Consider the following 27,454-nt stretch of genomic DNA (forward strand, 5'->3'; position numbering starts at 1 on the left):
ACTTGGAGAGTTTTCTTCTTTTATAATCAGCATTTAGTTCAACAGAGAAAACAAACCAGGACGGCCATTTACATCTTCACATTTATTATTTCAGGTACTTATATAGCACTGTCAATGTACGCAGCACTGTACATATAGTATATTCACATCCGTCCCTAATCCTCAAGGAGCGTACAATCTAGGGTCCCTAACTTACATTCATACATACACATACTAGGGACAATTTAGACAGGAGCCAATTCACCTACCAGCATGTCTTTGGAGTGTGAGAGGAAACCGGAGTACCCGAAGGAAAACCCACGCAGGCACAGGGAGAACATGCAGACTCCAGGCAGGTGGTGCCGTGGTTGGGATTTGATCCCACAATCCGAGTACTGCCAGGGGGAATGTGTAATTACACCTGAACATGGCGGATAGAGCAGCCCATTCCATGCACTCACCCACCCGGGAGAATTGTGGGGAGACAAGTCCTGACTGTTATGTGACATCATGTTGCAGTGAGTCGCATGGTGCTGCACCCATCATTAACTCTCACCATGGATGGTGATGTGTGCTCTGTACAGTGCACTGCATTCCTCTGCCATTTCACAGACATGTCAGCCTGGCCTAGAACAAAGCACCAAAAATCCTGAGCTCATCAGAGTCCCCCTTACATCAGAATCCCCCTTACGTCACAGTCCCTCTTACATCAAAGTCCCCCTTACATCAGAGTCCCCCTTACAACAGAGTCCCCAATACTTCAAAGTCCCCAATACATCAAACTCCCCCTTACATCACAGTCCCCCTTACATCACAGTCCCCCTTACATCAAAGTCCCCCTTACATCAGAATCCCCCTTACATCAGAGTCCCCTTTACATCTGAGTCCCTCTTACATCAGAGTCCCCAATACAACAGACTCCCCCTTACATCAGAGTCCCCCTTACATCAGAGTCAATCTTGCATCAGAGTCCATCTTGCATCAGAGTCCATCTTGCATCAGAGTCCCCCTTACATCAGAATCCCTCATACATCAGAGTCTCCCTTACATCAGAGTTCCCTTTACATCAGAGTTCCCTTTACATCAGAGTCCCTCTTACATCAGAGTCCCCCTTACATCAGTGGGCCAAATAAAATCTTGCAGCAGGCTGGACTTGGTTTACCTTCGTTTCACTCCTCCATACCTCCATTCAACCACTGGGAGCTAATGACAGTCCTGTGAATGTTAGGAGTCAACAGTCACCATGGACCCAGACTAGGTGGTATAGAGGGATTTGAGCTAGGAGCGGATCTTCCCCTCTCACAGCCGAGCCTCAGATAGCTTTGGGATGTCAAACACGACACATTCACATTTCAATATCAACTTTTGACAAGCCGTTGAAGAAACGTGGAGTTCTGCCTGCTGTGCACGGGGTCTATGATCGGCTGGATGTGATGTCAGAGGTAATAACCTGCAAAGCGATTTAATGCTCATAACAACGCATGTTAACACACATACAATGCACATCAATGGAAGGCAATGTGCATCTAATTTCAAGCATTTGTATGTATTTTAACTACCTCCTGTCTGGCCTCTGCATTGAGTGTGCCTATACGGCCTTCCCCATCAGCCATGCAGGGCTCCTAGAGCATGCAGTGACATGCTTTGTAATCGCTGTTTCCCTCAGCCACAGCTGATCACAGAGTGGGGTACAGTGGGGTTTAGTGGGGTACAGGGTCACATAAATTGGCCCTGTACCATGTACAGAAATACCTCGGTTTACCAGCGCCTTGGGTAACGTAATTTTCGGTTTACGAATGAAAATCCATTGAAAATAATGCCTCGGTTTACAAATTTTTTACAAATTTGTTGTGCAATACGAAGTGTATGTCGATGCCAATTTTTCAATGCAATTGCCGGCTTTTTTTTTTTCCACTATAGCTCACAGAATTAGCTGTCACTTTCCCCGGAGTCAAAGGAAACTTTATTTCTTTTAAGAAACTAAAAGGAAACATTGTTTCTCTTAACTTGGGGAAATACAGTAATCAAAAAGGAAACTCTCTTTTAGCTGGGGGAAAGTGACAGCTGAATTTCTGAGCTATAGTGAAGAAAAAAAATCAGTAATTACATTTAAAAACCGGCACCATAATAAATAAAAAAAGGCGTGGGGTCCCCCCTCCCATCCACACCAAGCCCTTCGGGTCTGGTATGGATCTTGAGGGGAAGTCCCACGCCAAAATAAAAAAAAATGGTGTGGGGGTCCCCCCTGCCATCCATAGCAGACCCTTATCCGAGCATGCAGCCCGGCAGGTTAGTAAAGGGGGTAACAAGCGAGCCCCCCCTACACAATACCAGGCCACATGCCCTCAACATGGGGGGGTGCCTAGGGGCAGGGTGGCTCCCCACAAGGGCCTCTTCCCCACAACCCTGGCCTGTGGTTGTGGGGGTCTGTGGGCAGGGGGCTTATCGGAATCTGGAAGCCCCCTTTAACAAGGGGGCCCCCAGATCCCAGCCCCCCCCATATGAATGAGTATGGGGTACATGGTCCCGATAATCATTTACAAAAAAAAAATAATAGTGTAGTGTGAAAAAAGATAGAACACGGTCTTTGACAAGTCCTTTATTAAAAGAAAAAACTAAAAGAATGTCCCCCACAGTAGATCCAACGTCAATGACGATGCCGTCCACATGCTGCCAACCCGGAAAAAATAATTTAAAAAAAAGGCTCCGCATCCAACGATGGCTCCCGCCGTCTGCCTGCTCTAGTGGTATGACAGTTCTTAAATAGGTAAGGGGCGGGGCCACCCAGGTACATCACACATGTGACCTTACCCCTTGTGACAGCAATGATGTCAATCACCCCTTACCTATTTAAGAACTGTCAAACCACCGGAGCAGACAGACAGCGAAGGCGGACATTATGATTGACGTTGGATCTACTGCGGGGGACATTCTTTTAGTTTTTTCCTTTAAAAAGGACTTGTCAAAGACCGTGTCCTGTCTTATTTCACACACTTTTTGTTTTTTGTGAATCAGTATCGGGACCATGTACCTCATACTCATTCACATGGGGGGGCCGGGATCTGAGGGCCCCCTTGTTAAAGGGGGTTTCCAGATTCTGACAAGCCCCCTGCCCGCAGACCCCCTCAACCACCGGCCAGGGTTGTGGGGAAGAGGCCCTTGTCTCCATCAACATGGGGACAAGGTGCTTTGGGAGGGGCCCTCCTGCCCCAAAACACCCCCCCCATGCTGAGGGCATGTGGCCTGGTATGGTTCAGGAGGGGGGGGGGCGCTCGCTTGTCACCCCCCCTTTCCTGACCTGCCGAGCTGCATGCTTGGATAAGGGTCTGGTATGGATTTTGGGGGGGACCCCCACGCCATTGTTTTTTAAATTTTGTCGTAGGAGTTCCCCTCAAAAACCATACCAGACCCGAAAGGCTTGGTATAGATGGGAGGGGGGACCCCACACCATTTTTTTAATTTATTTTTTTAATTGCCGGTAATTTGTTTACATTCAGCTGTCAGTTGTCACTACTAAAATACCGCATGACTTGATAAAATAACTCATGCTGTATTTTAGTCGCATTTACTTTTTTCTGACCTCAGGTACGGATGAATTGGTTTTCCTGGTGCGACTAGCCATCAGAGACCGCAGTGCTTTAGATGATCCCACACTTTAGATAAAGAGCTATGGGCAAACTAAATGTTCTGTTGTTTTCCTCAGGAATTCAAGACAGGGGGTTGATTTTTCAGGGTATTTCCTACGTAGAATTAACATTTCCCATAACCACTTCAGACCCACGCTATAGCCGAAACACAGCTACAGCGAGGCTTTCTCATGCTGGGAGGGCGTCCATGGATGTCCTCCCAGAACCATGCACCCCATGTGCCCCCTGGGGCGTGCATCCGGCGTGCTCTGTGATCGCTGTGTCCCTTGGACGCAGCTAATCACAGATTGTGGTAAAGGGCCAATCACAGCAGTCCTTTACCATGTTTTCACCTGTGTCCAATCACAGCTGATCACATGTAAACAAACTTGCTGGTTATCAGCATTCCATTCCTCACAAGCTGTCACAGTATGAGGAGAGGAAAGACAGAAACTCTGCCCTGCAAAAGTGAGGAGAAATCTCTTTAACGAATGCTGGGGCAGCAATAAAACCTGAAAGTTACTAAGACAGGGGGCAATTACACAGATAATCAGAGCACTGCTAATCTGTGCTGTGATTATCAGTGTAGGCCCATCAGTGCCACGTATCTGTGCCATCTATTAGGGCTTATCAGTTCCCCGTATCAGTGCCCACTAGTGCTGCCTACCAGTGCCCATCAATGTTGCCTATCAGTGCCCATAAGTGCCACATATCAGTGCAGTCTCATCAGTGCCCATCAGTGAGTGCTGCCTCATCAATGCCCCTCAGTGTAGCCTATCAGTGCCCATCAGTGCAGACTCATAAGTGAACATCAGTGAAGGAGAAAACTGAGTTATTTGCAAAATTTGATACAGAAACTAAGAAAAAAGTTTTTTTGGTAAAATTTTTGGTCTTTTTTAATTTGTTTAGCAAAAAAATAAAAATTCCAGTGGTAATTAAATACCACCAAAAGAAAGCTCTATCTGTCTCAAAAAAAATATAAAAGTGTAATAGGAGTACAGTGTTGCATGACTGCCCAAGTGTGACAGCAATAAAATCTGAAAATTGACCTGGGCAGGAAGGGAGTGTAGTGGGTAACTTAGCAAATCATCACTCTGTGAGTTCAGGTCCACCTTAAAGTGTTACTACATTCAAGATTTTGTTTTGTAAATAAAGATTACAAACATGTTATACTCACCTGTTCTGTGCAGTGGTATTGCACAGGTCGGCCCCAATTCTCCTTTTTTTCGGGTTCAGCATCGGCGGTCTTGGCTCCTGCTCTTCTTTTTGTGTCCCTATAGCAAGCCATTTGCTATGGAGGCACACAGTGCCTGAGTGCTCCCAAGCTGCATGTTTATGGAGCCGTGCTCATGAAAACCGCAAATCCACAATCTCAGAAAATTAGAATATTGTGAAAAGGTGCAATATTCTCGGCTCAAAGTGTCCCACTCTAATCAGCTAATTAAGCCATAACACCTGCAAAGGGTTCTTGAGCCTTTAAATGGTCTCTCAGTCTGGTTCAGTAGGAATCACAATCATGGGAAAGACTGCTGACCTGACAGTTGTGCAGAAAACCATCATTGACACCCTCCATAAGGAGGGAAAGCCTCAAAAGGTAATTGAAAAAGAAGTTGGATGTTCCCAAAGTGCTGTATCAAAGCACATTAATAGAAAGTTATGTGGAAGGGAAAAGTGTGGAAGAAAAAGGTGCACAAGCAGCAGGGATGACCGCAGCCTGGAGAGGATTGTCAGGAAAAGGCCATTCAAAAGTGTTGGGGACTTTCACAAGGAGTGGACTGAGGCTGGAGTCAGTGCATCAAGAGCCACCACACACAGACGGATCCTGGACATGGGTTTCAAATGTCGTATTCCTCTTGTCATGTTGCTCCTGAACAACAAACAACGTCAGAAGCGTCTTACCTGGGCTAAAGAAAAACAGACCTGGTCCAAAGTCCTCTTTTCTGATGAGAACAACTTTTGCATCTCATTTGGAAACCAAGGACCCAGAGTATGGAGGAAGAATGGAGAGGCACACACTGCAAGATGCTTGAAGTCCCGTGTGAAGTTTCCACAGTCTGTGTTGATTTGGAGAGCCATGTCATCTACTGGTGTTGGTCCACTGTGCTTCATTAAGTCCAGGGTCAATGCAGCTGTCTACCAGGAGATTTTGGAGCACTTCATGCTTCCTTCCACAGACGAGCTTTATGGGGATGCTGACTTCATTTTACAGCAGGACTTGGCACCTGCCCACACTGCCAAAAGCACCAAAACCTGGTTCAATGACCGTGGGATTACTGTGCTTGATTGGCCAGCAAACTCGCCTGACCTGAACCCCATAGAGAATCTATGAGGCATTGCCAAGAGAAAGATGAGAGATATGAGACCGAACAATGCAGAAGAGCTGAAGGCTGCTATTGAAGCATTCTGGTCTTCCATAACACCTCAGCAGTGCCACAGGCTGATAGCTTCCATGCCACGCCGCATTGACGCAGTAATTGCTGCAAAAGGGGCCCAAACCAAGCACTGAGTACACATGCATGCTTATACTTTTCAGAGGTCCGATATTGTTCTATGTACAATCCTTGTTTTATTGATTGCATGTAATATTCTAATTTTCTGAGATTGTGGATTTGGGGTTTTCATGAGCTGTAAGCCATAATCATCACAATTATGACAAATCAGCTTGAACTATCTTGCTTTGCATGTAATGAGTCTATCTCATATATTAGTTTCACCTTTTAAGTTGCATTACTGAAATAAATGAACTTTTGCACGATATTCACATTTTTCGAGTTTCACCTGTATTTGTCGTTTCCTACTTAATACATTTCATAATATAAACAGCAAGGAGAAAATCTTGACGATTCAAGTGGGAAGGGCATACTACTTGCCCCCATTTGGACAAGAAGGAAAGAAAGTATACTATCAACATTCGTTGGCAATTAACCTAGTGTCCGAATTGACTACCAAACATGTAAATATGGTACAAACTGTATTTATGTTTTAAGATACCCTATATTGTTGAAATTACAAATATTCTGTATTCATTCGCTGCCGCGTACAAAAATAAATATCTATAAAAAAGAAAAGCTAGATCAGCATTCAGGTTATTTCCAAAGGCTGCAATGTGATATTCACAGTGATATTCAGTTGAATGAACATTTGCATCGAACTTTTTGTCCTCGTTACAACTAATAAAAACTCAGACTACAGCAGCAATGTGGTCACTCGTAGGAGAACACGAGGAACAATAATCCCTATGCACTACAGACAATGTATCCAGATGAAGATTTGGTTATTGTCTTTAATTAACAAAACTGTAAATAACTGAAAAACGTGAAGAAATTAGGAGATTTTATCAGCGCAATGAAAATGTGAATTTATATTAAGAGTTTATCTAATTCCAGTCATAACTGCGTTTTTTTTAATGTGGAACAATATAGATGGAAAGACTTCTCCCTCGCCCATCTCTAGTCCGAGTGTTTTTACACCTTTAGCTCATGATTTTACATGTACTGGTCCTCATCAGCTTCATTGATGAGAATAGACCATTTATCCAGTCTCTCTCCTGTTGACTGCCAAGAATTTTGTCGAGAGATTTTGTTTGCAGACCCTTGGCTGATGTAGCTGATCTGGTCCCAATTACTGGAAATATCTCTTCTTCTGTCATCCATCCCAACATGAACACTTATCTGTGATGGTGTGAGAGGTTTCATGTGGCCTTGGGCTTGGGCTTCATATGTGTCTGTGTCTGGCTTATTGTAGCTGAAAGAATGACACATACAAAAAAAGTTATTAAATATCCATGATTACCTAAGACAAGCCAAAACTTGTAGATTGGTACAGGAATAAACATAACATGGGATCAAGTCAGTAAAGAACACTGAGAAAACCACACTGGAAAATGCTCCCACTCCCACTGTCAAAACCCAGCTGACCTTTCAGTTTCAGTTGTCTAAATAAGGTGTGCAAAGTTTATCCTTTTTAAAAAGTATCCACAGCCTGAGTAGAAAAACCTGTCCCCTACCAGCAAGATGCAGACAGCTTTGCTCTGTGCTGAAGCAATGGTCTCTCTGCAGAGGTCCGACATGCCCTCTGCTGAGTCAGAGCTAAAACTCTCCAATCAGTAGGAAAACTGTGTTTTTCTGATTGGAGAGCTTTAGCTCTGACCTCTGCAGAGAAACTACTGCTTCCACACGGAGGGCATTGGTCCCTTTCTGTGCAGTAACCCAGAGTGAAAAGTTTCCCAGTGAATTACTGCACAGATTTAGAAGAAATACACAAAGCACATCAAGATTCAAGTAACATTATATAATTTAATGTATTTAAAGCAAGTAGCTTCAACCCCAGGTAGCTGTGAAGGTTCAGGCACCATGTACCGTTCACTGCCTACAGTGATGGATAGGTACCCTGCTCCTTAAACACCTTTTGCTTCCCCACAATATCTGCTCACAACCTCCTTGTTTTTAGTTCTATTCCAGCCTATCCTTCCTTGTGAATAAAGGCTATACAACTACTAGTCCTGAAATGGTGAAAGTCTCGGAGGGTGTCCTGGATTTCAACTAACACAGCATGAAAGTGGTTTAACACATTCTTCCTATCACTCTGCATGATCTACTTTTTGAATACTTTGGCTCAGATGGTTACATGCACAAAATGAATTCGGGAAATTATGGACATGGATGTCATACCACTTCCTAAACTAAATCTCTCTAAAACTGAGCTGCTAATATTCCCCCCAACTCCTGCCCTCCTCCATGACTTTTCCATCAAGATCAATAATGCAAATATCAGTTCCTCCCGTCAAGCCAGGGTACTAGGTGTAATCCTGGACTCTGACCTATCATTTCGGCCCCAAATCCAATCGCTGTCAAAAACTTGTAGACTTCACCTTCGTAAAATCTCTAAAATTCGCTATTTAACTAATGAAACCACCAAGCTACTCATTCACCCCCTTGTTATTTCTCACCTTAACTATTGCAACTCCTTTCTCATAGGCCTACCTCTCCATAGTCTATCCCCTGCTGAATGCTGCTGCCAGACTCATCTACCATACCAACTGCTCAGTGTCTGCCACCCCTCTCTACCAATCCCTCCATTGGCTTCCAATTGCCCAACGAATAAACTTCAAAATTCAAACAACAACCTGCAAAGGAATTCACAAGTCTGTCCCGAACTACATCACCAATCTTGTCTCAAATATCACCTAAACAGTCCTCTCCACTCCTCTCATGATCTCCTGCTCTCAAGCTCCCTTGTCTCCTCCTCCCATGCTTGTCTCCAGAGCCTCTCCCATCCTCTGGAACTCTCTACCTCAATCTGTCTGGCTATCCCCTACTCTGGCTGCCTTTAGGCGATCCCTGAAAACTCATCTCTTCAGAGAGGCCTATAACTACTCCGATAAAACTTTTTTCACTTCCATCAGCTCATCCCCCACAGTTATAACCTTTTGAACCATTTGCCCCACTCTATTAGATTGTAAGCTTTTATGAGCAGGGCCCTCCTAATCCTCTTGTTTTTAGTGTATTGTAACTGTATTGTCTCCCGTTATATTGTAAAGCGTTGCACAATCTGTTGGAGCTATATAAATCCTGTATAATAATAATAATGTCAAAGTTAAATCAAAATATGTATGCAAAAGTGACTATTTTCATTGCCGATTGTTCATAAATGGTGAAGATATGCTCTATGTGTTTGTTTGTTTATAATCTACTATACCTTTAAATGTATTGAGGGGGAATGCGATATGTAGATTGTTTTCGGTTGTAGTGTGTATGACTTTGTTATTATTTACACTTTACTCTTCAATCAGACATCTTCTACAATGTCTGCTGCTCTGACTATTCTAACCTCTGTAGTGGTGCACTTCACCTACTGTGTAACAGTGGCCAGCACATTAATAAAGGTCATGCAGGGGCGGTACTAGACTATTTTGCACCCTAGGCAAGAACAGCTACTTGCGCCCCCCCTTTTAAAATAAATAAATAAAATCTTTTACTACTAAATCAACAAAACATGAAACTGTTACATTTCTTTTAATTTGCAAAAATAGGTGCCATAAGATGCCACCAGCACCAATAATAAAGACAAAATATATATTAACCAACTATAAATTAACTGTAATCAGGGTTGCTGTTAGAAAACACGGTGCCCCTTACAGCCAACCTGACAGGGCTCCCCCAAACCACAGGGCCCCAAACAGCCAACCTAACAGGGCCCCCCATGCCCACAAAAAAAAAACACAGTTTACAATGCTTCAGTTATGAATTAACACAGTGAGTGATCAGTACAGAGCACTCATTGTGTTCATTCAGGAATGGAAGAGGCTGGTAAATTACTGGAACTGATCCCCTATATGTTTCTCACTGCAGTAGCTGAAAGCGGGGAGAGGAGAAGAACCCAGCTTTCAGCTGCTACAGAAAGAGCCAAAAAGGATTGGTTCCAGTAATTGCCCCATTCACCCTTCCTGTCCAAATCCAAATCACCCAGCTGCCTGGGCCCCCCTGCAGGCCTGGGCCCCATGCAGGAGGACTGGTGGTACCCCCTTATCCACAGCCCTGACTGTAATAACCAATCAGACAGAGAACCCCTCCCCCCAAAAAAGAGACAGAGTTACAAAATTCCACATTGATTAGCAACCGCCAGCTGGCTTGCAGTAAGGGACTGGGTCTGAGAGGAACACTGGAAGGAGCCGCAGCTCAGCTGCTACACTGATCCCAGACACCCAGCATCTTCCTCTCTCCTTTCCTTCTCCCCCTCTGCCACCCATCCCCTCAGCTGAAGGATCATTCATCACGTGGCAGCGTCCCACATGATCAATCAGCATTCGCTCCCCTCACCCTGACCATTGTCTGCCCCCCACCCTGGCTCACCTCTGATGGTTCCTGCCAGGGTGCGGAGTCCAGGCTGTGGCTCTCAGTGAGGACAAGCAGCCTCCCATCACTACACTGCTTCCCTCACATCGGCCCCGATCATTCTACTCACATAGGGTTAACCCTGCAACCAGAGCACACTCCCACCTATTGATTGGCTCCAGCTGTGTAGAAGAAGGCGGAGCCAGCGATGGACATGCCCCATTCGGTCACTAGCCGGTGTGTGTACCGGAGATGTACAGACCGATCCTCTGATCAGAGACTGCTCTGGGTCCTGGGGTAATGTCATCACTTCCCATCCTAGGGGGAGCCGACACTTCACTGCTACATGGAATACTGTTTTATATATATATATATATATATATATATATATATACACACACACACTAAATGGTGTTGAATGGCTGTGAGACAATTGTGCAGAGTATAGATACCTTCATTCCCTCATCATTCCCTGTGTATGGGGAGAGGGAAACTCTCTCAGAGAAATGAAGAATTCATACAAAAGGTATATAGGTCACACAGACAGTGTTGGCCTGTGCTGCGCCTAGGTAACCCTAGGTGGCAGTGCACCCTAGGCGGCTGCCTAGTTTGCCTAGTGGAAGCACCAGCCCTGGGGACAAGCTATTACCTATATGCTTCTAATAATGTTAGCAGCCTGGCTGTTATACTGACCTACTTGATTTAATACTCTAAATCAGGGTTTCTCAACCAGGGTTCCATGAAGCCATAGGGTTCCTCCGCAGGTTTCTAGGGGTTCCTTGAGCAATGAGAGATTCTGTTTCATAGGAGAGTATCCATTGACACCAATTATCTCTTTAGCTATCTTTAAAGGATAAGTTCACCTTTCAAAATATGTTACACCCATATTCAGGGTGTAACATTTAACATGTTATGAATGAACTGGCCCCAGCACCCTCTCCCCCTTCCCCCCCGATGCCCATCTTGACAACTCAGTCTCTACTTGGACCCCAGCTGTTCTCTTGCCTGCTGCCTGCCTCGACCTCTGCTTGTACATTGAATAATCTTGTGTTATAACATTTGCACTGATCTCTGCCTGGATACCAACCTGCTCCCTCATTCTGTTCTGTCTCCTCAGTTTAGCCACCTTGTTCACGTGACTCCCTGGTGAGGCAAACCCAAGGGCCACAGACTTGGTGTAAGTTTGCAGCAAAGTATCCCAAGGGTCACCACCCCATTGCTCCTTGCTGGGTGCTCTGGTGAAGTCCAAGCTGTTATTTAGACTTTTTAACCAGTAATAGGGTGCAGAGTGAGTCGGAATCATAGGCAAACTTCCAGTCACCTCCTCTCACAGTAGCGGTTATTGGAAGCCCAAACACATTAGCATTGCAGAGCTTCCTGGTTTTCTGTTTATAAGCATGCTGCAGATAGAACCCCTGGGAGCAACAAGTACGCCATGGAATCAATGGCGTGCCAGACACAAAGAAGGTAAAGGAGCTCAGAATGGAGGTAATCAATAAGGAGGCACATGGGTACCTATTTTATAAAATATCTACAAACCAAGGGGAACAAGAACTCTAAAACGTTCTTGGACTGTAAAGAATAGGTGAAAACAAGGAAGAAGCCACAGCGTATAATGAATGACCACATGCAGCCTTGTGCAGTGAGAATATTATTCTGACTAACCTCAAATGACTTCTGATTCTGCTCTAAATCTGTTCCCCTCATTAGTGGAATATTCCTGCCTTTTTTGTGGATGAATTACTCTACTCTATGGGGTTGAATTACTAAAGGCAAATAGACCGTGCACTTTGCAAAGTGCAGTTGCACTCTGGAAGGGCAGATGCTCCAGAGCTTAGTAAATGAGGTAAAGCTTCACTTTGCAAAGAATACCCAATCGCATGCAAGGAAAATAAAAAAACAGCATTTTTGCTTCCACATGATTGGATGATGGAAGTCAGCAGAACTTCTGCTTATTTACTAAGCTCTGGAGCAACTGCACTTGCAGAGTGCAAGTGCAGTTTGCAGAGTGCACCATTTGCCTTTAGTAAATCAACCCCAGTCTTTATTTACTAGTCTCCTATATCTACTTCTGTAGTACCTGAAGCACTTAAAAGTTGCAGGAAAAGGCAGAAGATGATCATTTTTCACTAGTTGAAATATCACCATGGAGAAGTTATAGTGAAGGGGAAGCACAGTCTTGATGTGTGTGATGATAGTAGTACAGGACTTTGTGACAAGGGATTGTAGGACCAAACAAAATCATGCTGCCTCAGAAGTGCCAAAATACATTTTGTAGTTAAATATACTAAGAATAATGATAAAAAACAAAGGTTGTACTCTGGAAGCTCTAAACCAAGAGTCTCCAAACTGCAGCCCCTGGCTTGGATGTGGCCTTTACTTGCCTTTTTCCATCCCTTGGGGCCGATACAAGGCACCATTCCTCCCACTGACACAAAAGAAAGGGCACTATTCCTACCATTGACACCAACAATCGGGCATTATTCCTCCAACTGACACTAGAGATGGGGAACCAATTCTCCCATTGAGACCAATTATGGGGCTTTATTCCTCTCACTGACCACCAATGATGTCATTTTTTTTACTCCCACTGACCACCAATGATGTAATTTTTTTACTCCCACTGACCACCAATGATGTCATTTTTTTACTCCCACTGACCACGAAGCTTATGGCACCATTTCCTTCTACCAATGCCAGGCAAATTTCTACCCCCACTGGCTACAGTCTTCCCCCCTCCCCTTAACGTTTGAAGGGCAGTAAACTGACCCTTTGTTTCAAACGTTTGGAGATCGCTGCTCTAAACCATAAGAAAAAAAGCCGATTTAATAAAAAAAAATAATTTTCATCCCATAGGGAGAGGGATGTTGTGAAATGGATGAGAAGTTCTGGCTATATTTTGCTACAGCAGAAAGCATCATGTGGCCTGCACGTTTGTGCAACAAGGAAGCTGAGTAAAGTTGGCACAATACATTTTTATTAAAAGTCAACTTAAAAAAAACCTTACAGATGCTGGTGTGATTATGGTACCAAAGTATCTATCAGACAGTGGCACACCCTGCTTTTAAAGCCCAACTCTGACAATTCTCCCTTGCAGTAGGGCTGTGCCCATACCCAGTGGTGGGTGATCATGGGGCCCCATAAAGCCTACCTTACAGGATCCCATGCAGTGAATGTATTTAGTATTCTATGTCAAGGGGCGCCAGAGAGGGTATTCTGTAGATTCCTTACGTATGCAAGCATCGCATAGCCATGCTGACACTGCCAAAAGCAAACACTCTGGGGTTGATTTACTAAAGGCACTAGACTGTACACTTTGCAAGTGCAGCTGCTCCAAAGTTTAGTAAATGAGGGGAAGCTCTGCTGGCTTCCATCATCCAATCATATGCAAGCAAAAATGCTTTTTTTTTAATTTTCCTTGCAAGTGACTGGGTATTCTTTGCAAAGTGAAGCTCACTTGATTTAAAAAGCTCTGCAGCAACTGCATTTGCAAAGTGCACAGTCTATTTGCCTTTAGAAAATCAACCCCTCTGTCCCCCTGAAGCAGAGGTGTTAATTTACTGTGTAGAAACTGATTCATTGGTATCTGTAGTGTCCACAAGCAAATTCATTTGCATAGTTTAGCAGTTGTTCACTTTTCAGCAATTCAGCAACCCCCAAAATGTCCACGTAAAAGCTGCAAATAGCCATGGGTTAAATGAATAGATCAACAATGTGAGCATGCATATTGGGTTTCTAAATATCGCTGACCACAGACTCTGGTTAAATATCCCAGGTGCTTCCACTTGTCTGCACTAGAGGTACTGACTAGGTAGCTCACCCCCATTATGGTATTTGGAAAGCTTTTGTTGCAATGTAAGGTAACTTACTGGATATGGATTGGGAGAACATTATTTTCAACTATGAGAAGCTAATGGTGTATTTATTATTAGAGATGTTATAGACTAACCTTTGTCTATTATCCTGCGGGAGCTAAACTGTGAGACACGTTGAGGATGGACTAATCCACTCTTCAGCAAGTAAGCTGATGACTGGAATTCTGTAAAGGCTGAAACTGGGCCTAAAAAATGCTGTAATATCTAGTAAGGGTATTAGCCACGTAGAGAAAGTATTGGGCACAATGTCTGCTTAAACATACATGTTGTTAAAATTCCTATTGTGGGTAGTGAATTTTAAGATATTAATTTGGATTGTTTTAAGTAATATTTATTTTTTAAAAATTGTGTTTTTTTATCAGTATGTTAAGATTAACAATTATTACTTCAAAACTCCTTGTATGTAGTGTGGGGTTAGCTCAGGTGGGGGATCTCCTTCCCTGGGACAAAGGTAGACCGCACAGCAGGCTTTCATCAAAATCTGACTGGTTGTCAGCTTTATTTAAAAGGTTTGCAGAAAATAAACAAAACATGAAAATAAACCCTCGCCATCCAGGCACTAACTAAACAAAAGGCATTTCCTCTCTCAGAGGTGAAGGGCTTCTCCCTGTCACCGAAATAAAACAAAAGCAAACCTTTTCTTGTAGGTATCGTACACACACAGCTCTCTCAGAACACCTCTCTGAGTCCCAGGCCACGAGCAACTCCTTGCTCCAGCCCTGCCTTATTTATACCACCTGTTGGTGGTCATCAGTGGAGCCCCAACTCTGGTCCGGACCCACCTGCTTAACTGTGGCCCCGAAAACCCGGAGTGGACTCCACCTAAACGGTCAGGTATGAGCATATGCGAGGTGACACATAGCGTCCCTCTATCACCTCGCCGTTCATCCTGTCACAGTAGTTACACAGTCTAAGTACTACAGAAATATTAATGGGATGCGTTGCCACAAGCCATCTGGCAGCCCCACATATTATTGTTATCGCTCTAAAAAAAATGCACAATTTAACAACTAAAAGTATTATGCTGAATCAGCCTTCAATCCAACTTCTAAAATATAATTTTTTTTTATTCTGAAAATCCAGTAGAAATGAAAAGTAGAAAAAAAAAGCACTTGAAAGTCTAACAAATTTTGGGGCAAAAATGCTTCATGGTTTGGCTAAGGCTAGGTTCACACTTGCTTGCAGGCTGGTTCCGGGTGCAGGAATGGCACCTGTTTCTGCACCCAAAACCACCTGCAGCCATTCTGAATTGCACCCACATGCATCTGAGCTCGCAGCACATTTGCAGGTACGGGAACCGCAGGAAAACGGCATGGTCAAAGCATTTTTCAAATCTGCAAGCACCTTTTTTGTGGGACATGTGGGCACAGCAGACCATTCAGATGAATGGTCTGTCGTGCCCGAGCAAATGCTGGCCTTGTGGCCCGCAGTAGTGTGAACCTAGGGTGAGGGAATTTTAAGAGTGTGTCCTTTGCATATATACTTTGCACTAGAAGATGTCCCTCTTTATCATCTTAGAAAGTTGGGAGGTTTGCTTTACATAATAAAGTTTTTTTTTTATACAGAGCCCTGCATCAGAAAGGATGGGCAAATGTGAAAGTAAGAGTGAGGGATTTAGATCCAAAGTAAGGCCTGGTTGAGAGCTTTGTCTACGACTGTATAAAACAGCTGAATATACACAGAGTGATATCAGGAGTAGACAGGACCTGTTTAGTGTGCCTGTACATGTATACTGTATATAAGTATCTAAATGAAAGCATTGCAGTATATTTCATTCATCAATTACCAATGGAATATGACATATGATTAATGCCGGCTGTAGATCAATATCCTACCAAGGAAGGGTCAGGCTACCACTCACCACTTCAACTGTAATGACGATAAAACCACAGAGACAGAGGAGGCTGCCATCGCTGCTGATCCCATCCATGGCTGTAGCACCAACCCCAGAGGCAAGAAGGCACCTTCAAAGAGATGATATAATATATAAGAAATATTTCTCATTGCATTTAGACCCCTGGTGCCAAACCTGTGGGCTGCATGCCTCCATTTGGTATTTTTTGTATTGTCCCTGGGGTCTCTACAGAAAGTAGTATGTGTTTGTCTATTCCACTGATCCCTGGAAGTCTCATGTAATAAGTCTCCAGTCTTCAAATATCTATTGAAGCATGTGTCTGATCTTTAGCAACTCCTAAAGCATGATTAAAGGATCAAGGATTAAGTTCACCGGTTGCACAAAAATAATAAATACACATTATTTTGCAGATAAGAAAAATGTGCATTTATTATTTTTGTCTGCAGGAGCCAGTAAAGCATTGTAGCAGCGATCTGCTGGTAGTTCCTTGAGAACTACAAGCCGACAGCCACTAAGGCTATTGGGACTTGCAGTTCATTCATTCTCAGAACTTTGTGAATGAATGAGGAGGCCATATGGGTGGAGCCACGCACAGCCGCACGGTTTTCAAATCTGACAGCTAGTGGGGGAACTTCTCCCCATACTTCTGTCAGGAGGGGGGGGGCAGTGGGCGGCGGCTGCAGCATTGGGAACATGTTAAATGTTCCACCCTAAAAAACAGGTGGAACGTGTAACATGTTCCCGAAGGTGAACTTATCCTTTAAGTCTTTGATCATCTGTTATAGTAGTCTTTAATAATCTACTGTTGCATGTCAGCAGCCTGACAGCTTTCAGCAGCATTACATTCACTTAGCATTATGTATGGCCCTCTGATGAAGAGAGTTGACCACCAATGTTTTAGACACTTGTGCACTTCCAGCCTTGTGGCAACAGTTTGGGGAAGCCCCTTTTCTGCTCCCGCATGACTTTACACCTGTGCACAAAGCCAGGTCCATAAAGGTCTATGTGTGCATGAGGTCTGTACAGAGCCCTGACCTCAATGCAACCAAACACCTATAAACTGGAAAATCAATTATGAGCCACTGCCTGATGTTGCATATCCGCTTTTGGCTGAATGGGCATCAATTTCCATAGACACACGCCAAAATCTTGTGAAAAGCCCTCCCAGAAGAGAAGGGGGACACCTCAGTTTTAAATGTCCATACTTTTGGAATGGGATATCCAACAAGCATTTAGTATGTAATTGAGACAGGCAGGTGTCCACAAACATTTAGCCACATAGTGTAGAATTCGTTTTTCTTGTTTGGAGCACTTCTATAATATCTAGTCATCAGTCTACATTCATGGAAACAAGTATTTTATAAGTGATTAATATTAAGTAGTTATATATCCATACCTGCCGCAATGGGAATGCCAAGAAGATTGTATATCAGGGCAAACATGAAGTTAACCCTTATTCTTCTCACTGTCCTCTTTGAGAGATGAATGCTTGCAACCACATCAAGTAAATCATTCTGTAATATACAGTGAGCACATACGAGTTATTACCAATATCTATAACTTATTCTGTGTGACTCAAATAGTATTTTTTTTATCTTAATCTAATCTTAACTTTTATTATCATAAACTAACACACTATTAAGTTTTTGTACTATAAAACTAGAGTTTATTATTATTTTCTGGCGTATAAGACTACTTTTTATACTTAAAAATATACCCCAAAAATTGGGGGTCGTCTTATACGCAGGGTATAAAATGTGAACCTTGAGTTTGTTTGGGTCAAGCTGGCTGGATGTGTGGTAATACTGTACATACAGTATACCGTGCTGAGCCAAGCTGGCTCAAAACAAATGTCCCTATGATAGATTAATCTGTCAGCCCGCTGGATGTGCGGTATATGCAGTATACTACGCTGAGCTAAGCGGTTTCAAAACATACCAGTGTGTCCCTACTGTAATCAGCCCGCTGGATGCGTGTATGTATGGTAGCTGCGACTACATACAGTATACACTGGGCCAATCACGGCGAGTGATGTATTCTACTAATGAATACAAAGCCTGCTTGGATTGGCTGAGTCAGAGAGGTGGGCTGATGATGTCACAACCTCAGCCAATCCGAGCAGGCTTTGTATTCATTAGTAGAATACATCGCTCGCCATGATTGGCCCAGTGTATACTGTATGTAGCCGCAGCTACCGTACATACACGCATCCAGCGGTCTGATTACAGTAGGGACGTACCGGTACATTTTGAAACAGCTTGGCTCAGTATACTGTATATACCTCAGTGATATATACTCAGTATACTGTATATACCACACATCCAGTGGGCTGACAGATTAAACTGTCATAGGGACATTTGTTTTGAGCCAGCTTGGCTCAGCGCGGTATACTGTATGTACATTACTGCACATCCAGCGGGCTGTATATACAGTATACTGTATGTAGCCGCAGCTACCGTATTACTGCACATCCAGCAGTAACCATCTGATTTGGAATTTGATCCATATGATGACTGTCTTACAAATGTATCACAAGATGTCATTCATGAACTTATGATGTCAGAGGATGAACATGAGGATTTTGAAGGATTTTAAGTACCGGTAAATCATAACCATTTCAATGAAAAAATCTGATGTTTTTAAATGGTGTTGCCTTGGAAGGGGGGTAGTCTTATACGGCGAGTATAGCCCAAAACCTATGTTTTAACTGGAAAATTAGGGGGTCGTCTTCTACACCCAGTCGCCTTATACACCGGAAAATACGGTAATTATTATTATAATGCAAGTATTATACAGGATTTATATATAGCACCAACCGTTTGCACAGAGATACATATGAACATATCTGTTCTAATAAACAAAAAATAACTTAAAAATTCTGCGCTATAGTATGTGTGTAACTCCCAAACATAAAAGTATCAATAGAACATAAGCTGCTACCTCAATATTGCAACAATGCATCAAACAATAAAACATAAAAGTGCGGCGCTACATATAACTAAAAAGTTAGTGAAAATACATGGAATAAATGGAAAGTCCAATTCACATGCGAAGGAAATATAACGTGAAATAAGCCCCTTTTTTTAATGGGACATCAATGTTGCCATGAATGCTTCAAATCTGGTCAAGAAGATGAAAAAAATCCACCATCACCAACACCCAAAAAATTAATTTGATGTCTCAAGTGTTCAGGTCCATGGCATGAGTCTGAAATTTGCATTGAGCATTTTGACCCATCCTTAATTGGGGGTCAATTTGATCTGGTAAGAGGCAGAATTTTGTGGGTGTTGGTGATGGTGGATTTTCTTCATCTTCTTGACCAGATTTGAAGCATTCGTGGCAACACTGATGTCCCATTCAAAAAGGGGCTTATTTCACATTATATTTTCTTCGCATGTAATTTGACTTTCCATTTATTCCATGTATTTTCACTAACCTTTTGGTTATATGTAGCGCCACACTTTTATCTTTTATAACTGTTCTAATATCTATGTTAAAAAAAGCTCTAAATCTATGATGGCTTTCAGGACAGTGAAGCAGAACCTGTCAGACCGTTCTATTCTACAGTATGCTATAGATAAAGAGCTTGCTCAACAAGATAAAGTAGAAATAAAGCCTTTTTTCACCCTCTATTGTATCTCAGTGCTGCTGATCTCCTCTAGCCTCTTTCTGCCACTTCCTGCCTACATGCACTTTCTCTATTATCAGCTGCATATCATTTCTCTGGATCAGTGGACCATGCAATGGCAATATTTGGCAGCATGGCCATTTGTAGTCTCTATAAGGGGTGTTTGAGACAGTGCGACAAAGTAGGTGCTTTACTTGGAGGCAGTTGTCACCCAATATCAGAAAGTGCCTGAGAGACCTTAATAGCAGGATCTACAGATATTCTTTTACTGCACATTTAAAACTTCTTTTGAAATGACAATAACATGATTAATACATTAGTATGATGCATTATGATATTTTAGCTTTTATGTTGTGCTTTAAAGCTGTAGAAAACTCTGTATCTTAACATGTACCTACAGGTAAGCTTACAGTCATGCTTACCTGTAGGTACAATGAAAATCTCTATATAAAACCTTCCCTTTAGAGAAGCCTATTCTGCCGCCACCTAGCAACTGTTCTTTTATTTCCTCCATCAGCTCATCCCCCACAGTTAATATATATATAAATCCTGTGTAATAATGATCTCCTATACAGTTAGGTCCATACATATTTGAACACAGGCACAATTTTCATACTTTTGGCTCTGTATGCCACCAGAATAAATTAAAACGAAACAATCCAAATAAATTTGAAGTGCAGACTTTCAGTTTTAATTCAGGGGTTGAACAAATATCAAGTACAAATTTTAGGAACTGCAACTATTTTTATACACAGTCCGTCCATTTTCAGGGGCTCAAATGTAATTGGACAAATGAATATAATCATAAATAAAATGTTCATTTTTAATATTTTGTTGAGAATCCTTTACTGGCAATGACTGCCTGAAGTCTGGAACCCATGGACATTACCAAAGACAGGGTTTCCTCCTTTCTGATGCTTGGCCAGGCTCTAACTGCAGCTGTCTTCAGTTGTTCTTTGTTTGTGGGTCTTTCTGCCTTTAGTTTGCAAATGAAATGCATGCTCAATTGAGTTGAGATCAGGCGATTGACTCAGTCATTGCAGAATATTCAACTTCTTTTCCTTCAAAAGCTCATGGGTTGCTTTTGCAGTGTGTTTTGGATCATGGTCCATCTGTGAAGCGCCATCCAATCAACTTTGCTGCATTTGGCTGAATCTGGGCTGACAGTATATCTCTAAACACTGCAGATTTCATCCGGCTGCTTCTGTCTTCTGTCACATCATCAATAAACACCAATGACCCAGTGCCACTGGAAGCTATGCATGCCCATGCCATCACACTGCCTCCACCATGTTTTACAGATGATGTTGTGTGCTTTGTATCATGAGCTGTTCCAAGCCTTCTCCACACTTTTTTCTTCCCGTCATTCTAGTATAGATTATTCTTAGTTTCATCCATCCAAAGAATGCTTTTCCAGAACTGGTCTGGCTTTTTTATATGTTTTTTGACAAAGTCTAATCTGGCTTTTCTATTCTTAGGGCATATGAATGGTTTGCACCTTGTGGTGAACCCTCTGTATTTGCTTTTGTGAAGTCTTCTCTTGATTGTAGACTTTGGCAATGATACACCCACCTCCTGGAGAGTGTCCTTCACTTGTCTGGATGTTGTGAATGGGTTTTTCTTTACCATAGAGAGGATCCTGCAATCATCCACCACTGTTTTCTTCCGTGGACGTCCATGCCTTTTTATGTTGCTGAGCTCACCAGTGCGTTCTTCCTTCCTCAGAATATGTTGATTTGGCCACTCCTAATGTTGCTGCTATCTCCCTGATGGATTTGTTTTGTTTTTGAAGCTTACCATGGCCTGTTTCACTTGCATGAACAGCTCCTTTGAACGCATGATGTAGGTTCACAGCAATAGCTTCCAAATGCAAATACCACACTTAGAATCAACTCCAGACCTTTTACCTGCTTAATTGATGAAGAAATAACGAAGGAGTAGCCCATACATGGTCATGAAACAGCTTTTGATTCAATTGTCCAATTACTTTTGGTCCCTTGAAAAAGGGGGGATAGCTATTCTTAAGAGCTGTAATTCCTAAACCCTTCCTTCAATTTGGATGTACATACCCTCAAATTAAACCTGAGAGTGTGCACTTTCAGCCCATATCCATTATATAACTAACCGCAAGCCTGGAAGGAACACCAGGTGAAAATGGAAGCACTGTAAACGATGATCGTGCGCCACTGCAGGGCTTTGTTTGAAAGGTAAGTATGTCATAATGTGCTAGTACGCAGTGCATACCAGAACATTATAGCATAAGTTTACAGGGGACCCACTTCTTTTTTTTATGGCCGGTTTACTACTGCTTTAATAGTCTTATCGCCATACTTACTTTTTGTTTTGCTTTCCCATTGCAGGAGCAATGTTCAGAAATCACTTTGTAAGCTCTAAATTGGTCTGGTCAGAGCTTACACAGAGCTAAGGACTTTCCCCACGCCCCTGTCTGACAGTGCTTAGGCCTAATTATTGACTACCCAGACAGCTGACACTGTACTGTGGGAGAAAGTGGACAGAGTCACACCCTCCTCCCTACCCAAAAGCATTAGGTAATTCAATTCTCTCCAGTGAGTGAATGGAATGGCAGGGAAGTAAATGCAGCAATGTGGGGGATATTATGCAACAAAGCAAATATGTTACTTTACCAAAAATGAGCAATGCATGGGTCTACTTTAAAGCAAAACTGTTGCTGGATATGCAGTAAAATACTAACAGATACTTTAGCAAGTACCTGTGCAGATTATGGACCCATCCATGATGCATATAATCATTGCTCTATGTATGTGCATGTCTGATCACTAGCATGTTGTGCCTGTTGATGCATTTTATCTTTGTTCTTGCCACATCTCTCTATTCAATTACTCTGTTACTCCAGTATGAACTTACTGGCATGAATAGTACTGGTCATCTATTGTGATTTTACCATTAGTAATCCATTCTTTGACCGATTTTGAATTGGATTCTTCTAAAGAGGATCACAGATGAACAGCAGTAGAGGGTGGCCCCTCCTTTATCTTGACTATCTAGGCATTCATGTGGGTACCACTGTAGCCTCTCCCTCAATTGCCTGTTTTCCTGATTCATATGCTGTGTAACCAGCCTAATAACTGGATATGACAATATACTCAAAATTAGACAGAAACATACTCTGATGAGAACAATATCTGCAGCTTCGATGGCCACATCAGTTCCAGTGCCAATGGCGATACCAATGTCAGCTCTTGCCAATGCTGGGGAGTCATTGACACCATCACCCACCATGGCAACTCTCTTCCCCTCATTTTGCAGTGCCTGGACTTTGGCTACCTTGTGAGAGGGAAGAACCTCTGCAAACACCTTCTGAATCCCAACCTGCAAAAAAGCACAAGTGATTTAAGCTCTAAGGAGTTTAACAGTAACTCCATGCACATTACGTCCATTAGATTGAGTCATCTATGTAACAGCTGTCAATACCTGGGTTGCAATAGCTTTGGCAGTCTTCCTGTTGTCACCAGTTATCAGTACAACATCCACCCCCATAGCCTTTAAAGTGTGCACAGCAAGGGCGGCCTCCTGCTTTACAGTATCTGCGATCGCAATCATTCCGCACAATGCACCTATATAACGAAGAAAAAGATTGCTATATAGAATTTATTTAATTTTTTGATAATTATCTGATAAATGATGACCATGAGGTAAATTCACAATCATATTCATTGATAAATATACAAAGCCCTGAATGTCGGATAAGCCATTAAAGCATGTGCCAATGTTTAATAAAACAAAAAAAACAAACAAACTTGAAGCTAACATTGATTTCATGTACAATAAAAATGCCTTATGTGAAATGTGTTCTCATTGTAAGAATATATAAAGCATTATGCTTTACATCTACCATCCTTTATAGTCAATATCAGATGGAAGAGGTTATAAAATTGTGTATTACATTACCATCTATAGCAACCAACACTGCGGTCTGTCCTTTCATCTCATGGCTAGTCATAGCATCATCTACATCATGAGAAATACAAAGTCCATTGCGTTTCATCCATTCCCGGTTCCCAATTAATACAGAGTGAGGTTCTGGGGCGCTTGCACCTGCAGTTCACAGGAAAAAAGAGTAATAAAGCCTACCTGGTCTTTATGTATAGGATGTCCAATTATGACTAGTGGCCATTATTTTAGCAGGTAGCTTGACATCCAAGTTTAAAAGGGAGATATCCCTGTGCCAGTTTTAATTTTTTCCCGTACAAATGCTATTTCTATAAGTGGATTTACAAACATACCTTGTAATTCAGGTGAAATTATCAAACTGCTACCATCCTGTGAACAGCCGAGTCCACTTTTGTAAATGTTGTGCTCATTCAGATCCCCTTCACTCTGCACCAGGACACTTTCCACATTGTTCACTTTACAACTGATCCCACAGCCTGGAACAGCCTGAAAGTCTGAACAATAACCCAAAGTTTCTGTGCCAAGCTCCTAGAAAAATACAATTATGAAGACTCTCGATAAAGAAACCTATAATTCCTAACATTTCCCTACCTTATTGTCTATCAGTATTACGAAGGCAGTTTTACCACTCTGAACAGCATAGATTAGAGGTGATTTTTTTCAGTACCATAATCAGCTATGGAAAATAAATGAAAAAAAATTGATTTGAACTTAACTAGCAACAGTCATTTTTCTAATGCTGACTTAAAACCATGCAGTTGTTTATCACAACCTCTACTAAGTCTGATTACCACTGTATGATTAAAACTTACCATCTATGCATTCCTATAACCCCAATTCCAAAACAGTTGGGACACTATGTAAAATCTACATAAAAACAGAATGCAATAATCTGCAATGCTCATAAACCCGTATTTTATTCACAATAGAAAATAGAAAACATATCAAATGTTTAAACTGAGAAAATGTTTAATTTTAATAAAAAATAAGGTAATTTTAAAATTGATGGCAGTAACACGTCTCAAAAAAGTTGGGAGAGGGTAACAAAGAGCTGCCAAAGTAAGTGGTACTAACAAGGAAGAGCTGGAAGAACATTTTGCAACTAATTAGGTTTACTGGCACAGGCCAGTAACATGACTGGGTATAAAAATGACATCTTAGGGAGTCAGAGTGCCTCAGAAGTAAAGATGGGCAGAGGTTCACAAATCTGTGAAATCTGCATCTAAATTTTCAAACAACTTCTGAATAATGTTCCTAAACATGAAATTTTAAAGACTTTAAATGTATCATCATCTACAATACATAATATCATCAAAATATTCCAAGAATCTAGAGACAGGTAATAGACATCACTGCATGGGCTCAGAAATACTTCCAAAAATCACTGTCTGAATATAGTTCACTGTGCAATCCAAAAACGCAATTCAAAGCTCTATCATGTTCATATTTGAACATGATAAAGAAACACCTCTGTCTCTCGTGGCCAAAGCTCGATTAAAAAGGTCTGTTGCAAAATAGAATTTAAATTTGACATTCTTTTTGGCAACCATGGGCCCTGCTTCCCCTGGACTAAAGAGGAGAGAAACCAAAAGTCTGCATCCCTGATGGTATGGGGGTGCATTAGTGCAGATGAAATGGGCAGCTTGCACATTTGGAAAGGCACCATCAATGCTGAAAGACATATCCAGGTTTTAGAGCAGCATATGTTCAGGCAAGAATGGGACAACATTCCTCTCCCAAAACTTTGACAGATATTCACATAGTATTGTTAAAAGAAGAGGTGATGCTACACTATAATAAACATGACCCTATGCCAGTGTTTTTGTAACTGGGGTTATAGATTGTCAGTTTTTTGTTGCCCTGTCCCAACTTTTTTGAGACGTGTTGCTGCCTTCAATTTCAAAATTACCTTATTTTCCTTAAAATTGTAAATTTTTTCAGTTGGTACATTTTCTATTTTCAAATGTAAATAAAATATGAGTTTTTGAGAGATTTTCAAACCATTGAATTCTGTATTATGCAGATTTCACACAGCTTTCCAACTTTTTTGGAATTGGGGTTGTACTAGAAAAACAATGTTTGTTCAGAATGTTAATTTTTTTTTTTGCTTCTGGTGGCACAAATTGATATTCTCTCTGTAGAACCTGGTAGCCATTACTTGAGTGAGCAAGTACTTCCACAAGGAGTACTGCGCAAAAATGCTTTGCTAAGGACGCATAGAGAGGAAAGTTCACTACCACCATTCTTACAGAACACACTTGTGGAAATCTGTCATCCTAAAGTTGCCATTGCTGATCTTCTGGAAATGTATTCAGGTCAGGAGTCCTGACATCTCTTGGATATTACTGGCTGTTTGTTCCAGAAAGTGTCTCAGAAAGTGTTTTGAATCAAGAAAGGAGATATCATTTTCAGAAGGAGGTTAGCAATGGCAGCAACCATGTTTCTTTCATGATAGGCTTCCTTCTCATAGTGATGCAAATCTAGCTTAATCCAGTAACATTTCTGCTAGTGAGCAATAGTCTTCCCTTCATATAATAATTTGTGTAAAACCAAATCTTAGTACCTCTTTGCAGTATTTCACAACAGCCATTCCCAGAGGATGTTCACTGCTGGCCTCTGCTGTCCCCACCACTGCAAGCATTCTTTTCAGAGGGATCCGCGACGTATCACCAAGCAGCAGCACCCTCATAACCTTGGGTACCCCATGTGTTATTGTGCCTGTCTTGTCAAACATCACTGTGTTTATCTGTAACAAAAACATAATAACACTTTTCAAGTTGGTGTGGCTTCATGATGTTGCTCATTTTTGACATTGTGCATTGTCTGTAGCCAGCTTACAAAAGGCATTAGTCTCAATTCACAAAGCTAACACAACAGGGTAAGGTCACAGTTATTTTCAGCTGAGTACAATGAGATTTGAGAGCCTTTTTCTATAAATGTGTGTGAAATGACATCTGTTTTTGTTGCTCAGATCAAACCAATTAATTGTTGTTAATCTTACAATGCAGACTTGAAAATGTAATTGGATATCTGATTGGTTGGTAGATGTAAAATAAACAGTTCTTATTTCAGATGCTGACACATGTTTTATCTAATGGCAAGATAAATAAATGTACTGAATATGTACATCTGACTTAAGATGCCACATTCGACAATATGTTGCTGCCCAGTACTTGTGTTGGGTGGCTGGGTCTATCTTTCAGTGCAGTGGTTCACAACCTTAGACAGATCAGGGCCCTGTAAATTCTTTCAAAACCATTCCATCCTCCAACAGCACCACAATTAACAGGCTGATCTCAGTTGATCTGTTGCTAATCCCCATTCTAAACCTTACCTACTCTGTATAGTTGTACCCCAAAGCAGTCAAATTTCTGTTTAATGATTCCCCAGCAATCAGAATGAATCCACAGCAATCAGAATGAATACACAATTGGAAGAAGTAGTTTCAAACTGCAGCAACAGTTACTGTAAAGTCTAGATGTCACGGCAGACAGGAAATCAGGGTCTTGCAGGGGAGGAAGGCTGTGGCCCAGCACCATTGTTCTAGTGGATATGTTGCAGCCTGTTAAAGTGTATCTAAAGCTAAAGCCAAGACTTCTTTTTTTTGTTTTGCACAGCGTGATGAGACATTAGAAACTTTGCTAGATTTTTATTGCTACCCTCCCTATTTGGGTTGGTGATCATGTCACTGGAACTATAAGTCAAGCAAAAGCCAAAAATTGGAG

General features: G+C 42.0%; 1 protein-coding gene across 2 annotated transcripts in view; it reads right to left on the minus strand.

The window, feature by feature from the left end:
* Nucleotides 1-6,362: 6,362 nt before the first annotated feature.
* Nucleotides 6,363-27,454, minus strand: part of ATP7B (ATPase copper transporting beta) — a 114,273-nt gene continuing 93,181 nt past the window's right edge. For both annotated transcript variants that reach the window (XM_089680331.1, XM_089680330.1), the window contains 8 exons: nucleotides 26,293-26,475; nucleotides 24,062-24,257; nucleotides 23,727-23,873; nucleotides 23,250-23,392; nucleotides 22,944-23,147; nucleotides 17,565-17,682; nucleotides 16,175-16,277; nucleotides 6,363-7,349 (listed from right to left, as the gene is read on the minus strand). In XM_089680331.1, coding sequence (XP_089536457.1) covers nucleotides 7,091-7,349; nucleotides 16,175-16,277; nucleotides 17,565-17,682; nucleotides 22,944-23,147; nucleotides 23,250-23,392; nucleotides 23,727-23,873; nucleotides 24,062-24,257; nucleotides 26,293-26,475 — 1,353 coding nt within the window. In that variant the 3' untranslated portion in view covers nucleotides 6,363-7,090. The remainder of the gene's footprint in view (nucleotides 7,350-16,174; nucleotides 16,278-17,564; nucleotides 17,683-22,943; nucleotides 23,148-23,249; nucleotides 23,393-23,726; nucleotides 23,874-24,061; nucleotides 24,258-26,292; nucleotides 26,476-27,454) is intronic.

This window comes from Staurois parvus, unplaced genomic scaffold, assembly GCF_062004578.1.
Source record: "Staurois parvus isolate SC_StPar_1 unplaced genomic scaffold, SC_StPar_1.0 ptg000242l, whole genome shotgun sequence".
Taxonomy (NCBI): Eukaryota; Metazoa; Chordata; class Amphibia; order Anura; family Ranidae; genus Staurois; species Staurois parvus.